This window comes from Dendrobates tinctorius, unplaced genomic scaffold, assembly GCF_039654945.1.
Source record: "Dendrobates tinctorius isolate UK_male_01 unplaced genomic scaffold, ASM3965494v1 ptg000015l, whole genome shotgun sequence".
NCBI lineage: Eukaryota > Metazoa > Chordata > Amphibia > Anura > Dendrobatidae > Dendrobates > Dendrobates tinctorius.
The window spans coordinates 33,779,548-33,796,855 of NW_027361683.1; the positions used below are offsets into that span (position 1 = coordinate 33,779,548).

The 17,308-nt window shown below is 42.5% G+C and overlaps 1 protein-coding gene across 6 annotated transcripts in view; it reads right to left on the reverse strand.

Moving 5' to 3' along the window:
• Positions 1–17,308, reverse strand: part of LOC141076086 (receptor-type tyrosine-protein phosphatase U-like) — a 240,061-nt gene that overhangs the window by 84,063 nt on the left and 138,690 nt on the right. For 4 of the 6 annotated variants that reach the window (XM_073563349.1, XM_073563381.1, XM_073563360.1 and 1 more), the window contains exons 10-15: positions 9,706–9,907; positions 2,147–2,249; positions 770–1,043; positions 602–638; positions 229–367; positions 35–64 (exon numbers count right to left, since the gene is read on the reverse strand). In XM_073563349.1, coding sequence (XP_073419450.1) covers positions 35–64; positions 229–367; positions 602–638; positions 770–1,043; positions 2,147–2,249; positions 9,706–9,907 — 785 coding nt within the window. The remainder of the gene's footprint in view (positions 1–34; positions 65–228; positions 368–601; positions 639–769; positions 1,044–2,146; positions 2,250–9,705; positions 9,908–17,308) is intronic. The other 2 variants (XM_073563387.1, XM_073563370.1) reach the window with 1 other exon arrangement.

Sequence of the window (17,308 nt, forward strand, 5' to 3'; positions counted from 1 at the left end):
TGCAGCAATATAAGAGTTTTATTGTCATACTCACGGATAGTAAGCATAAGAAAACTGTGTTCTTCTGCCAGCGATAGAGAAAAGAAGCAAATTGTGAGCTATCCTTACAGTCCATAACTGGTGTAAAAAAAAATCTTACAAAATAATATTTAACAAAAAACAAATTTCCCAATTTTTTAATCATTATAAATTTAAAATCTTTTGATTGGAAGTGACAAAGTTCCTTACCCCTTGCGAACAATAAGAATTACAGCACCAAGCAGAATGATAAACACAACCAGACCACCGGCACATATTCCTAGTACAAGCCCCATCTCTTCCGAATGTTGAGGAGCCATAGAGAAGCGGTGACTGTCCTTACAAGGTGCTGAGAAAAAAGAAAGAAAGGTCGGGGCTCAATTGGGGTAACTAAGAAAGATTAACAATTGACTGACAGACTATGGGTAGAGGGGTTCATAGAGAAAAGTATTGGGGTTAACGTTGAAAAATCCATGACACAGAAGCAAATACAATCTACGCAAAAAGAGTTAGAAAGCACATAATGAATGAATTAACAAATTAATCAGTGGTGTTTAGGACACAGACATATTTAAGTTTTTACCTTTCCTGGCAATCCTAACACAATTTAGACGTGTTTCCTATGGGAAAAAAAGATAGTTACTGACAGCTAAATCCTTTGCCATTCTTTACCCTTCCCTAGAATACATGGTGAGCACACCATAGCCTATAAAAGTGATGGCATCATCTCACCATTTTCAGAAAATCTTACCCCACGATGATGGCTAGCTGCCTGTAGGTAGATAAGGTAGCCTTTTCGAGGATCCAAGGGTGGATTCCAGTAACCTCCATAGCTGCGATTATCCCCTACAATAAAGGGGGTATCTCGAGGCAAGTCACTCGGTGGAAGTTCTGCTCCTACATAGCTGGTAGATCCTTCCATCTCAGCTTCCTCATAGCCACCTGCCCCAGGGAAACAGCCAGGAACTGCAAGTTCACGTCTAGATCGACTGGAGCTTTCTCCTTCTACCAGAACCTGGTAAAAACTGATACATGGGAAGGTGTAATGACATTGTTATAGCAAGTTAGATTTATCTATTTCATCAATATACTTCTTTTAACTAGTTTAGAAACAGGACATTTTGCCTTGTTCCCAACCAGGCAGATTTTCGTTTTTTTTCGTACAGTAAGTTTTAACAACTGTAAAAAAATGATTTGCGTATTCAAATTGTTTTTGCCTTTTTTTCATGAAACAAGGGGTCTTTATTTCTTTGTTGCTATCAGATGGAAAATGAAACAAAAGAAAAGACATGTATATTTCACATTTTAATGACCACAGGGAGCCACTAAACAATTTAACTTGTATTCTCCTTTCTGCATAAATTATTGGTGTATATTGGACATTTGTTTTATTTTGATGGAGGTAGGGCTAGAAACAGTGATTCGGATTGGCAGTGGATTTTTTTTATTTCTTTTTTTATTTATTTCACACATCCACCATAATTTCATAAAAAGACTTTTGTGGGACATCTCAACATTTAAATTCTCTCTTTATATTATTTGTATTGCTGATTTCACCAAAAAATGGGACTAGTAGATTAATCCCTGTTATAAAGAAAATTCAGACTAGTGTTCCAACAGCTCCTTCGCAGCATCCGGCTGGGTCAGAAGGAGGAAGCTCTGTCCGTGCTTCTCACGCTATACAGATAGCGCTTGATCATTGATGTGTATACATCGATAAAGAAAGCAGGGAAGGTTATATACCATCTCTGCCTTCTCTATGGCGAGTCCGGCTGTGTCTGACAGCCGACTTTTCACTCCTGCAGTCACATGAACTTGTGCAGCTGCTTACTTTGCAGTAGAACGTTAGAAAATCGCTGCAGAAGTTAGTTGCAGACCGCTTGGACATTCACAGTCTTTGTGCGGTCCGAAAGTATTTACTCCAACTCCTTGGAAATTATATAGATGATCAAAATAAAAAAAAATCTAGTACATGGGAAAATAGGTAATAAGGGAATAGGGCAATCACATAATGACCTAAGCAATGAATTACATCTCGCCATAAAAAGAAATCCTGCTGGGATGCCTGGCACAAATCTTTCTTTCCCATTACCATAGCTGTAATAAATGTATGCACATTATAAGTCACCTTACAGGGGATCCTCTTCCTTGTGCTGGCCTTAAGAGAACAGTTATAGTCTGATCCGTCTCAGCAATAGGAGCAGGTAGGTCTCTGTAGTCAAATGCAGGAGCTAAAGAATATATAATTTACACTCCTAAAAATTTATAGAAAACATCTAGATAAATCAAAAAGTCATCTATGCTGAAAAAGAATCTAATCTAAGTTAAAGCCTTCAGACTCTAAAACAGTTTATTTGCATCTAAAAAGCAATATAAAGATAAGTCTGATGATGAATTACAATTCACAGTATAGATATGGAACACAGCAGTAAAGTGAGAGATATTAAAACTAATTATCTATGAAAAAATAGCCTCAAAAAACACTTAAAATGATGAGAAAACCATTGATCAAAAAGGTGGAGGTATCCAACAAATATGGATAATCCTATTGGACTTACAACTATTGATTTGATATGTGTCAAAATTAACACTAGTATGACAGGTATCTATATGAGAGTACACATCAAGTGAAGAGGACGACAATGGCCATAGGTCATACTCCAATATCTATTTGTCTCATATATCTGCCACATAGGATTACAATAAGAGAAGAATGACACCCAACACTGTTTCAGGAGTCATTAGGTGGTAATATGAGACACATTAATACTTCAATGAAACAAGACTAGGGATGAGCGAATCTGAATGGTAAAGTTTGTGGTCCATACCGGACACCTAATGTCCAACACAGACCCTGAATTAGTATCCGGTATCGAAACCCTAACACAGACTTTTTAATGTACGTCCGGTTTCGTGTTCGAGCTTGCAAGTCTAATAAAGCTTGTTGAAAGGCTGCAACACAGCCAATCAACAAGCTTTTAGACTGTAGGCCCTACTGGAGCCTTCAGAGAAAAGTATTGGCATGGCTGTGATTGGCCTGTGCAGCATGTGACCTGGCTTGTATAAAGGTAAGATCACGAGTGTCCCCACCATTCTCCTCTTATTAGTGTAGGGACAGGATGCAGCTGGAGAGAGGGACAGATTCTGACTGTGCACTCTGTAAAAAAGCCACTGTGTGTACTCTGCAACCCATATCTGTGGGAGTACTGTGTCAAAAGCCGCTGTGTACTCTGCACCCTCCGCCTGTAGGTGTACTGTGCTTTTAAGCCACTGTGTGTACTCTGCTATCCATATCTGTGGGACTACTGTGTCAAAAGCCGCTGTGTGTACTCTGCACCCTCCGCTTGTAGGTGTACTGTGCCTTTAAGCCACTGTGTGTACTCTGCTATCCATATCTGTGGGACTACTGTGCCAAAAGTTGTTGTGTGTACTCTGCACCCTCCGGCTGTGGGAGTACTGTGCCTATAAGCCGCTGTGTGTACTCTGCACCCCCAACCTGTGGGAGAACTGTGCCTTTAAGCTGCTGTGTAATTGGAATCAGCTGACTTGTTGCCTTGTGTAGGCCAAAGAAAACAATTTGTAAACCAGTGTGTGTTTGTAGTAGTCTGGGGAACAAATAATTATCAGCAGCCATTTCATTGCCATTTATAAACCAACAAAATAATTTTTCAGGACTGTTGGGTGTTTTCTAGTAGACTGAAAAATAAATAATTGGCATTTGTAGGCCAAACAAATAATGTTTCAGGACTGCTGTCTTTTCTGGCAGTGTAATAAAAAAATAAATCTCAGCAGCCCTTTATTTGCCATTTGTAGGTCAAACAAATAATTTTTCTGTACAGCTGTGTCTTTACGAGCACTATTTAAAAAAAATGTTTTACTCTGCAGCTATGTTTTTAGGAGTAGAGTTTCTTTTAAACATTTAATTCTGCAGGCGTGTTTTTGTGAGTATTGTATCTAGCCGTCTCTTTCTCATTTGTGGGCAAAAAAACAAAAAATTATTGTACTGCTGTGTTTATACGAGTAGAGTTTTTTAAAAAAATTCTACTCTGCAGTCGTCATTTTGTGAGTGGAGTGTCAAAAAAAAATGCTAGTATGCAGCCGTGTCTTTCCCATTTGTGAGCCAAAAAGCCTCTGTTTGTATCACCAAACTCTCAGGGAGTACTGTGCCAAAAAGCCTGTTTCAACTTTAGCAAAAAGCCTCTGTAAGTACTGTGCCAAAAAGCCTCTGTTTGTACTGTAACAAATAACAGCTCTTTGTAATGCAGCAAAATACGGACAATATCGGATGGTGGTGCAGGATTTTGCAACCTACTGAGTAACGTTTTCCACATTTCTGCTACAATAACCATCCCATCCGAGGTGCTGCCAGTGCCCCAGCTGTGTTGGCAACTTCATCCTCCTGTGCCTTGTGCTTCCATTTAGCCCCTGCTGTAAGGTGAGGATGCTGTCAGTAGTGCATCTACCAGTGTGCATTTGTATTCCCGCATTTTCCGATCTCGCTTTAGTGACGGACACAAGAATGGCTTATTGTGCTTGTTGCTGTGATTGAGCAGGGTGGCCACCTAGTATACCCAGTATTCAGCACTTGTATCAATCTGGGCAACTCAGCGGTCATTGCAAAGCAACAGCAGCATGTATTGCCTCATCTGTGCCAGGCTGCCCAAAGGAAACAATAAACTGTCCTCGGTGGAGGTGTATTGTCTCAGTCCTCTGTATCATTTGTATACCCTCAGACAGGCTCCAGTCTTGCCCATGAGTTGATTTTAGTGCAACCCTGCTGTGAACATGGTTCTTCCTCATCCTCCTACTTTTCCTCCAAAACTGTCCCCTGGCTGAACATTTGTGTATCTGGCCACTTTTGGTACAGAACCCAATCTTCCAAGTCAAGTATGGATGCCCGGCCTGATAATGGTGTGAATGGTCATTGTTCTTCCTATTCCTCCCCTTCCTAATGTGTCACCACCTCATCCATCATTGACTGATGCTTTGTTTTTCTAGGAGGCATAAAAGTGGGATAGTAATAGTGATGATGGCGTCATTAGCGCGCGACATGTTCACAACACAGCACACATTCTGCCCCCCTTGTTGCTCTTGAAACGGTGTTGTTGCACAGAGCAACTCACCCAGGTATGTATGTGGGTACGTTGCATATGAAGCGGTGAGCGGAAAGGCAGAATTGAAGCTACAGAGCAAACAGGCGTGCAGCATCGGGGTGAGAATGCTGAAATGGGACACAGACGACCTGCACTTTCAGCAGTAGCTCTGACATAGCTGTGTAATTTTTAAGGAATCTCTTCACCACCAAATTCAGCACATGTACCAGGCAAGGGATGCTCGATTTCATCCATTATCTCACGTCACCAGGCGGGGCTTGAGGCTTATGGGCACCAACCACACATCTGTCTGTTCTTTGCTCCCCATTCACAGCTCCTGCGCGGTGTGGGATTTTTCCCACAAACAGATGATTTTCAGAACAGCCTGCTGTAGTTTCCCCCTGGTTGTGCTGAAGTTGGTCGTGCAGATGTTATGTTGACCGGATGAGGAGGCAGATGAGTAGGGGGTGGAGGAAGAGGAGGCAACATGGAGAGAGAAACATCCAGCAATAATTGGTGGTGGGTAGGACATGCATCAAAATGTTTTCTGCCTCAGGCCCAGCTGCCTCTACATTTACCCTGTGGGCAGTTAGGCAGATATTTCCTCCCTTATCAAACAGTTTGATAACTTATCTGATTTTTCCCAGGACAAGTCTTGCAGAGACTGGGCACCCATTTCAATTCCTCAAATTTATGTGTGTTTGGAATAGCAATCATCCAATGATATTCATGAAACATACAGTGGGTACGGAAAGCATTCAGACCCCTTCAAATTTTTCACTCTTTGTTTCATTGCAGCCATTTGCTAAATTCAAAAAAGTTCATTTTTTTCTCAATAATGTACACTCTGCACCCTATCTTGACTGAAAAAAACAGAAAGGCAGACATTTTTGCAAATTAAAAAAGAAAAACTGAAATATCACATGGTCATAAGTATTCAGACCCTTTGCTCGGTATTGAGTAGAAGCTCCTTTTGAGCTAGTACTGCAATGAGTCTTCTTGGGAATGATGCAACAAGTTTTTCACACTTGGATTTGGGGATCCTCTGCCATTCTTCCTTGCAGATCCTCTCCAGTTCCATCAGGTTGGATGGTGAACGTTGGTGGACAGCCATTTTCAGGACTCTCCAGAGATGCTCAATTGGGTTTAGGTCAGGGCTCTGGCTGGGCCAGTCAAGAATGGTCACAGACTGTATGAACTGTATGAATCATTTCTGCTTGCTTTAGCTACAATTGATTGATATGTACAAGTCTTTCTATGAACCATGTGAAAATACTAAATAAATGTGTAGGGTCAATATTGCTCCCCATAGCAATACCAGATAACTGTTTAAAAGGCTCCATTATCGCTTGCTGCGACTCACACAGTCTCTCCAGCAAAAGCAAGGTGGCATTCTATCTTGTGGGCACATCCCATATGAGGCGTGGAGCAAGAAGGTAGAAGTGAGGTTGCCCTCCAGACAGGAGAGCAGCAGGCATGGTGAGAACACCAAAAGCGCGCACACATTGTCTGCACTTTCTGACAGGATGAGGAGACAGTGGAGGAAGCAGAGTAGGAGGAGGAGGCAGCATGGACAGAGAAAAGGCTAGGGTACGGTGCGCAGTAGCTGCCAACTTAATGGCTAGGGGCTGGCTTTAACACTTTTGCACCCTGCTCCCTTGTTTGCTGTGCAGCTGAGGCAGCGTGACCACCACTTCATCCTCCGAACTTCCCAAGTCAATCGGATGGCCTTGACTTCATGTGGGATCTAGGACCTCATCATCCCCCATTGCATCATCACACCTCTCCAGTCTGTCCGTATCTTTATTGCCCTACTAATCCACTTCTGTCCTCGCTACTCCTCCGTGCCTCCCCTCTGCAAATCCCTTAATTGTCTCCCAATTCTACAACATATCCGCTTCAAGATAGTAACAATGACCTACAAAGCCTTCCATAATCTGTCTCCCCATGAGCATATCTACTCATATCTCCGATATCTCTGGTCTTCCTAAGACCTCATTCTCTCCTCCACAATCATACGTTACTCATCCAATCAGCTGTAATTCTTCTCCTAAATATCCCTCATCCTGTAGAATTCTGTGACTCAACACATCCAATTATCCCCTACATTCGGAACTGTCAAACAGAACTGGAAAACTCATGTCTTAAGAACAGCTTACAGCCTGCAATGACCCCGCTGCCACCTCACCAACACCAGAGCTGATGCATGCTCTAAACCTACTGTCTCCTTCCCCATTATCCTTTAGAATGTAGGCTGGAAGGGTAGGGTCTTCTCCTCACTGTACTTATCTGTCACTATTAGTTTGCTCATTGTAATTTCTATGTGTGTTTTGTATGTAACCCCTCCTCATGTACAGCACCATGGAGTCAATGGTTCTCTAAAAGTAAATAATAATAATAATATTCTCCCGCATGATATTCCACCCAGTCATCACCCCTGTCACCCTTGCCAGTGTACACACAGCAGATAGCTGCAGTAGTTGGCACCTGTGTTTTGTTATAAGCAACATATGCGGTGGTGGCCCGCTGATTGTTTGCACTACCACTCCCACGTACTCATCCCCCAAAAGAACATGTAGTTGGCTATCAGTGCATTCAATCTTTCAAACTGTGGGGCAGGACCAGGTGGGTGGCCCATGGAACCACAGCAGAGTCATCAGAAAGCAGAAGTGACTGCTACATAACTTGTGGCTCAGACTGCTTGCCTGATTTACCAGGGGGTGAGGTGGAAGACAAATGCCCATGGGCCGAGGGTGCAAAATCTGTGCTTTTATCAGGGTACTGGGTGGAAGAAAAAGCACAGGAACTGAGGGCACTCTCAGCCAACCTATCTAAAAACACCTCTACTTGTTCTGGCCTCACCATTCATCCAACAGTCCTCGTGCCTACGAAAACACACAGAACGTCCTGTTGCCTCCATGCATCAGAGGAAGGTGTTTCCCTATTGTTTTCAACCAAAAAAATTACAGAGTATAAGACGGCCTGAATACAGCATGAGGGTGGCCAGCAGAATATTACACTGCCTGTTTTCAGAGTATCCCCCAAACAATAAATAATATAAAATCAGCGCTGACAACCTCCTCTAACTCCGCCTCTACCACCTACAGCACTACCTCCTCCTCTACCCCCTGCTCCACTTGGACCTCTACTGACTTCTAAAGGGTTGAAGGTCAAGACCACATAAAAAATCAACATGAAAGGAATGATACCCAACAGTGGTTCAGTTGTCACTAGATCCTGTTATCAGGCACGTATTGAACCCTTCAATGTTAAAAAGACCTTGTGTGAGCATACATACCATAAAAGAAATAATTATTTGATCCCTTGCTGATTTTGTAAGTTTGCCCACTGACAAAGACATGCACAGTCTATAATTTTAATGGTAGTTTAATTTTAACATTGAGAGAGAGAAAATCAAAAATAAAATCCAGAAAATCACATTATATAAATGTATTTGCATTTTGCAGTGAGAAATAAGTATTTGATTCCTCTGGCAAAGAAGACTTAATACTTGGTGGAAAAACCCTTGTTGGCAAGCACAGCATTCAGACATTTTTTGTAGTTGATAATGAGGCTTGCACACATGTCAGGAGGAATTTTGGTCCACTCCTCTTTGCAGATCATCTCTAAATCATTAAGATTTTGAGGCTGTCGCTTGGCAACTCGGAGCTTCAACTTCCTCCATAAGTTTTCTATGGGATTAAGGTCTGGAGACTGGCTAGGCCACTCCATGACCCAGCCACGACCCATTTTTAATGTCCTGGCAGAGGGAAGGAGGTTGCCACTCAAAATTTTATGGGACATGGCTCCATCCATTCTCCCATTGATGCGGTGAAGTAGTAAATGGAATAATCTCAGCAATTTAGTTGATTCGGCTGGGTGATCCATAGAATGAAGGGATCAATGGTCTTTTTTTTTTCTATTGAAAGGATCAATATGTGTGAGTCCACAATTTTAATGCATATCAGATAAATAGATGTGTGTCCAAAAGGATAATCCAAATTTGTAGGATACCTATCTTTTTGATCAATGATTTACTCTCCATTTTAGTGTTTTTTGTGACTATTTTTTAATTGATACTTATTAAAAGTGAAGTTTTAACACCTCTCACTTTACGACTATGTTCTTTACAGTTTATTTGTACCACTATTTGCTATCTAACAGTCCCTTGCCATTGTATCACATAAATAAAAATATACTATATAGAAATATCAATTTGTAATGGTGGTTTTTTACAAGTAGTGTTTTACGACTGCACAATAATACAGTATCACACATTTATACTGCCCTTTCATGGTACTGCTGCTTTGTCATTTGGACCCTACTCAAGACTGCAACTGCCCCGTCTGGCCCTATAGCTACTCCCTTGTACAGAGTCATTGAAATTCAATAGTCGGATACCATTATTTCACGGATTGATAAGGTCGTACCTTGCTCAGGATAACTACACAATGCTAAAAATGTCCAGTTAGTGGATTCTACCATGTCTCGTTAATCCTACTTGTGATGGTGAACCATTACGAAGACTTTTACCAAATGTTAGTAATAACTAAAACTGTCAAGTGGAAATTTGCGTAAAACTCCTGAACAATACCTGAGATGTTAGTGGTGAGCTCAGTAAGCGCACTCTGCCCATAGCCTTTGCTATTCCGTGCACGTACACTCAGCAGGTAGGTGGTTCCAGGGTGCAAGTTGTTAAGAAGGTGGGAGGTTTCATTTGGAGGCTTACAGATAGTTGAACGTGGGCCGGGAACACTCACCCCAGGGTCTGAAGATTCAATGATTTGGTAACTGAGCTGAAAACAAAAAGCAGTAGCGCTGAAAGATTGATCTTTATAGCGAGGAATTGCTAGAATATTATCTTATTGAGACAACAGCAAAATATAAACAGTCTAAAAATCCAGTGGTTTATCTGAGCCAGGTTATATCAGAGGCTACAAACCAACGTTGGCCACAATACAGGTTGAGCAGCCAAATAGCACAATATCCCACTGTTACGCCACAGCAAAGTGCAAGCAAATGGAGTTGGTATTTGCGGCACGCAAGTTGCAAAAAATTCAGAATTTTTGCAACTTATCTGTATCCATGTGGGTCGAAATACAGCCCCAATCATTTCCATTCTGCTGCAGTGTAGCAGCGCATACAGCGACCTTTGTCAGTGCATTTATAATAGTAGTAATACTGTTTCTGAAGCAAACACAATCTTAAAGGGATCCTGTCATGCTGAAAAGGGTGTCTGATTTGCAGGCTGCATAGTATAACACAGGAGGAGCAGAACAGACTGATATATTTTTTTGGTGGAAAAGATTCAGTATAACTTGAATTTCTTTATTTGAAATCCCTGATATTTGGTGGTATATGTGTCCAGTGGGTGGTCCTATTCAGATATTGATAGTCCTTCCTGTATGACTGTGTATGTAGAGATAGCTGTCAATCACTATTAGGACTGCCCACTGGAGTCGTACATACACGCACTATGACTGTGCATGCAGAGAAAGCTGTCAATCACGAGTAGGAATCGCCCACTGGACCATACATACAAGCACTATGACTGTGCATGCAGAGAGAGCTGTCAATCTCTAGTAAGACTGCCCACTGGACCCATACATACAAACACAAATGATTTCAATGAATAAAGTACAAGTTATACTAAATCTTCCACCAAACCAACATATCATTCTGCACAGCGTCAGCTTCTCTACATCATGCTGTCAACAGATAGGACTGTGTGTACATGACAGGTTCCCTTTAAAGGGATTTTCCACTACTATCGGACGTCTTCCTTACAATCAGTTCTCTAGTATACTTGTATTACCTGCGCTGCTTCTGTGAGCGCATCTCTGTGTAGGTCACATATTCCTCTGCTGTCATTCAGGCTCTGCTACTTCACAACTGGGAACTGGAATCAGACAAAATGAGAAGAGCACGTCGTTGTTGGTGGCGGGGATTCCTTTCAATGAGACCCACACAGAGAAGCGCTTACAAAAGCAGCGCAGGTGATAGAAGTATATTAGAAAACTGATTGTTAGGAAGAGTAAGACTGGAGTCACACTAGAGAGAAATACAGACAGTATTATGCGAGAAGAAATCGCATAGCACTCGTCACAATGTTAATCTATGGGGCAGCTCCCATCATCCGATTTTTTCTCGGCTGTATTATATGTGCTGAGAAAATCACAGCATGCTGCGACTGTCACCATATTACACCCATAAAACGCCAATGCAAGTCTATGGGGGCGAGAAAATACGGATTACACATGGACCACAGGTGTGACTTGCGAGAAATACGCTCCGGTGTCCTTTAGAAAAGCTGGCAATTCAGTGCGCGATACAGTAAAATCACACTGACATGAATAAAGAATAGAAAGAATAGATATATACACTTAGAATATATATAAATACATTTATATTTCATAGAGTTCTACACAGTGTGTATATATATATATATATATACACACACAGTATATGTATTCTGTGTGTCTATGTAGATTCTTTCGTTTGTGTTGTAACCTGTCATTGGAATCCATTATATGTCCATCTGGAAGCAGGCGAGAAAATCTCGTCATACGGATGTCACACGGATGATTACATGCGCAAAAAACGCATCATTTCATTGACAGCGGATGACATACGGATCACTGTTTAGGGAACATTTCTGCGCAATACGTCTGTAAGGCTATGTGCACACGGTGCGGTTTCTGCTGCGTTTCTGCAGCAGTTTTGCCGCTGCGGAAACGCAGCAGTTCCGCTGACCAAGTACAGTACAATGAAACCCTATGGGGTTTCAAAAACGCTGTGCTGACGGTGCTGTTTTTTCCGTGCGGTTTTGCTGCGGTTTACAATCCGCAGCATGTCAATTGTTTGTGCGGTTCTGCTGCGTTTCTGCACCCATTGACTTCCATTGAGTCACGCAATTCCGCAGCAAAACCGCAGAGATAAAAATATCTGCGGTTATTGCTGCGGAATTGGGTGAAAAAACGCAGCAGAAGGAAGTGATGTCGGGAGGAAGAGGAAGTGCGTGGGCGGAGTGTAGGGAAGAAGAAGGAAGTCACCATAACGTCATGGAAGGCTACCGTCGCATGGGGATCGATGTGGGCCGTCTCATAGATTTGGTATGTATGTATGTGTGTGCGTCAGTCTGTGTGCGTCTGTATGTGTTTGTCTGTGTGCGTCAGTCTGTGTGCGTCTGTATGTGTTTGTCTGTGTGCGTCAGTCTGTGTGCGTCAGTCCCCATGCGACGGTAGGCCCACAATTGTGCTCAGTCGCTGTATGGGACTGCTGCTCCCATCGCTATAGGATGGGAGAGTAGTCCCTGCGGCGACCGTGCACAGTTGCTCAGTAAAGGGTTAAAAAAAAACAAAAAAAACATGACACATACAATACACATACAACATACAATAAAGTACATACAACATAAACATACTCACCACATAGCGATGCTCCTGCCGTTTTTCATGGAGTTTTCTGGTGTTCGGGTGCTCCGGGACCTCGCTTTACGGCAATGTAGCTGCGTGTGACCTTTCCCACGCAGCATTGCCGTAAAGGAGAGTACCGGAGTCAATGAACTCCGGTAAACTCTCTCACGCATGCGCAGTAACACACTGCAGGAGCTTAGCTCCTGTCAGTGTGTTTCTGCAGCCATGGAGTATGGTCACATCTCAGGATTTGACTGTTCTCCATGGCAGATCGTCATGGGACACTCGTTTAGGACTGCGACGGAACAGGGAGTATAAATTTGGTTTGTTATTTTTAATTTTTTTCTAGGAGAACGAGGGCGTCGCTGGATTGAGTGAAAAATAACAATTTTTTGTCAAAAACTTGTGTTTTTTTATTTCATTACATTTTTTTTTTTTGGTGTCTGTGTTTTATTTCAAAATTACCTTTTTTGGATTAATAATGGATCGGCGTCTTCTTGACGCCTCTCCATTATTAACCGGGCTTAATGTCACCGATGAAAGGTGACATTAACCCCTTCATTACCCCACATCCCGCCACTGTGCGGGAGTGGGAAGAGAGGGGCTAAGTGCCGGAATTGGCGCATCTTTGATGCGCCAGTTCTGGGGCGGCTGCGGGCTGGTAATTGTAGCCGGGGGGGGGCCCAAAATCCATGGCCCCTTCCTAGGCTATGAATATCAGCTCGCAGCTGTCTGCGTAGCCTTTCTGGCCCTAAAATATAGGGGGACCCCACGTAAAAAAATTTTTGGGTTGGGACCCCTTTTTTTAGAGCCAGAAAGGTTACGCAGACAGCTGTGGGCTGATATTCATAGCACGGCTACAAATATTAACCCTCAGCTGTCTGCGTAGCCTTTCTGGCCCTAAAATATAGGGGGACCCCACGTAAAAAAATTTTTGGGTTGGGACCCCTTTTTTTAGAGCCAGAAAGGTTACGCAGACAGCTGTGGGCTGATATTCATAGCACGGCTACAAATATTAACGCTCAGCTGTCTGCGTAGCCTTTCTGGCCCTAAAATATAGGGGGACCCCTCACCGTCACTGCCATACCTCCTCACTGTCACCGCCATACCCCATCAGAAGAGCCTTCGTGCTTCTATTGCGGAGGCCAAAAAAAAATTCGCTGCTGGTAGGAAATTAACTTTATTCCTTTTGTCAGCCTTGGCCTTTCAGTCACAGAGGTGGCCGGCATGGCGTCAGTCACGGCTCGCTGTGTGATAGTGTAAATCCACACGGAATAAATAACGTGCCAGGTTGCGGTTCTTCACAGAGGCCTTTTTTTTTACTTGTGCATTTTTTATTTATTTATTTATTTTTTTTACATATTTTGTATTACTATTTTCACTGAGGTTAGGTGTAGGGTTGGGTTAGGGTAAATTTTTTTTTTATTGGCGTAAATGCTTTTCCCTTTTTTTTTTTTTTTTCTGGTAAACATAGTATTTAATGATTGTAATCTCTACATTGTAGGTCCGTGATTTTCAAGCCATATGGGACCCTTCTGACGAGGCCTACAAGGACCGCTATTACCGGGATCACTGCTGGACCAAAGTGTTACGCCGGCTGTATCCTGACTGGGATTCGTGTAATAATGCTACACAGTTGCAAATTGGTAAATCAAATCTTCGCTGACACTACAAAAATAGGTGTACCTAAATATTAGAATTAATGTTTTTTTTTTTTTTTGGTTTAGAGAAAGATGTCAAGCAACGATGGAGATCCGTGAAGGACAGATTCCATAAATATGTGGCAAGCTGCAATAAAAGTGGATCGTCTCCTACCCGACACTCGTTCCCTTTTTATGAGGAACTACAATTTTTGTTAACTGGCCGGACACTGCGTAGGTAAATGTTTTTTTTTAAATAAAAAGTATTTTTAAGCTATCCATCCTCTCTTTGTAGGTGGTATGACAGAATTGGCTGTGTATGCAATGCTTCATACAACGCCACCGTTATTTTTATTTGTTGTGCCCACATAGAACAGCATAGTAGAGGAGATGTGATGAATTTCCCTCTCCACTATGTGTAAAAACTGTGGAGGTTGTAGAGCTACGTCCCTGGACACGTGTTTTGTCCCCACAGCATGTCGCTTGTCTTGCGTTTGCACTGTGTCTCTACAAGATTAGTATATAGTATATTGACATTATGCTTTTTTTTCCTAAAACAGCACTCAAGGCAATATTGACCCTCCGGCAGAGGAAGATTCTGAAGAGGCTTCTGGACCTTCAAATGTAGCTGGTGTGTCCACTTCTTCAGCTGGTGAACATGTTGCTGGTGCTGCCCCATTGTCATCAGATGCTGTGGCATCGGCTTCCACCGTTGCTGAAAATAGTGTTGCAGCGGAAACAGTTAGAGGAAGGGCTGGCGGTACGGTGTCAGGACAGCCCAACCAAAAAAAACCCCCCCAAAAAAACGAGGATAAAACAATCAAAGCCGCTAATGAGACGCTAGCCTTGATAAAGAGGTCTAGCATGGAAGACGAATTTGATTTTTTTGCTCTCCAAACTGCAACCAAGGCTCGCTCCCTGCCACCGGATCGCCAGAACATTTTCACAAGCCTGGTACAGATGTCGCTTACAGCGTTACATGATCCCGCACCGATTTTGCCGTATGATGAAATTTTGATGTCCGTGTTAGGACTTTTCGGAAAAAAAAACCAAGGCCAACCACAAAATGCCCAATCTCAAGGCAGTCACCCATACACAACTGAGCTGCTAGGTCCCCCACCAAATCATTACACTCAGGACGCAGCAACAAACTATGGGTACTACCCACAGTACCATAATTTAAACTAAATAAAGTTTGTGGCTGACATTTTTATTGTTGGGCCAAAATGTTGTTGGCCATCTGTTCTCTTTCACATTGAAAAATTAATTACAATGTTTGTAATAAAGTTTATTGTTTTTCTAATAAATTTTTATTTGAAAATTTACTTTGTGTTCTTTCTCTAAATTCGAAGGGGCCTAAACTACGGCTACATATGGCCAGTGTCATGGGTACATCCTGACAACACTACTGTGTAGATTCAAACTATGGTGATGCTGTTACGGGACTATGGTACCTAGATAATAAACATGACCTAGTGCAAATTTAAAAATGAGGTCCATAACATTATCAATTTAAAAAAAATTTTGGGCGTAAAAGGATACATAGAAACTATAATTCTAGCCTAGGATATCATACCACTAATTGATGATTATATAATAACTCCAATCTGTAAGGGCAACTCAATAGACAGACAACAAATACACCAAATGTGTTCAACCAATCCAAAAACTTTAGTCATGCATTATGACAAAGTTAAACACAAAAAAAATTTCACTTGTGCACAAAGGTGTAAACATTTTATTTTAGCATCAGCTTTAAATAACATATTAGTACATCCAAAATGTTACTCATATATGGTGGAGAATCAGGCCAGGACGCCCGACAACATGGAAGAAACTAACCAAATTGAATTAAGTGCCAGTCATGGTAAACTAAGCGGATGGGCAGTATTAATGGCTGATTCCAGCCAAGGTACTTAGCAGGTTGAAATAGGTGCTCTAACCAAAGAGGAAAATTTTACAATATTCAAGATGAGGCAAACATGGCTCAATGGCCGGTCCCAGCATCCCCAATAGTACATCCTGAGTCCAATCAATAGACCACCGGTATAAAAGTAAAAACAAACGTTTAATTATCCATAGTGGTGGTCGTGTGGTCCTGGCGGTGCCCATCGATACGATGTTGTTATCAATCCACCAAATAAAAAACAAAAAACGGGTCCTTCTTTGCTGCCGCTCAACTTCTTCTTCTTGGATCTTTCACAGCTGTTCAGACTGCTCAACACCAGCACAGGAGTATTGCCAGTGCACGGCACCTTGTGGACTCATAAAGTAGTCAGTAAATGTTTCTCTCACACGCACACCCGAGTTGGATGGTCTTCCCACATGGCGCACTGGATTACATTGTGGCTGCTGGTACTCCACATCTACCTCGGAGCTGTACTCACGAGCATAGTTGTGGAGTACACAGCATGCCTTAATCACGGTGTCAATGGTGTCAGGATCCAACTGGATGGCAGTGTGAAAGATCCTCCACTGACTAGTCATGATCCCAAAGGTGCATTCCACATATCTTCGTGCACGACTCAGCCGATAATTAAAAATCCTCCGCCGGGCAGTCAGTCCCCTTCGTGGGTATGGGCGCAGCAGGGTTGTCATTAATGGAAAGGCCTCATCCGATACCATCACAAAGGGCACTGGATGTGTGGAACCCGGCAAAGGTCTTGGGGCTGAGAGCGTTTCGCCATCTTGAAGAATTTACTGTCCAACATGTGATGTTCGCAACACCCGAGAATCCCCAGTACTGCCATAGGCACCAACGTCGATGGCAACAAATTTGTAATGTGCATCAGCCACCGCCATCAGGACCACCGAAAAATACTTCTTGTAATTAAAGAAGCGTGATCCTGATCGTGGTGGCGTCTGCACTCGTACATGTTTACCATCAACTGCACCTATGCAGTTTGGGAAATTGGCCACAGACTGAAAGCCTGCCGCGACCTGCAGCCAAGTCTCCTCGGTTGGGGAAGGCATCACCATGGGCTGCAACTTCTGCCAGATGACGGCACATGTGCACCTCACAATTTGAGAGATGGTGGATTTACCAACTCTAAATTGGAGGTGTAGGGATGTGTAGCTCTCTCCTGTGGCCAAAAACCTGAAAAGAAAAAAAATAATTAGAAAAGTCACACAAAAATGTACT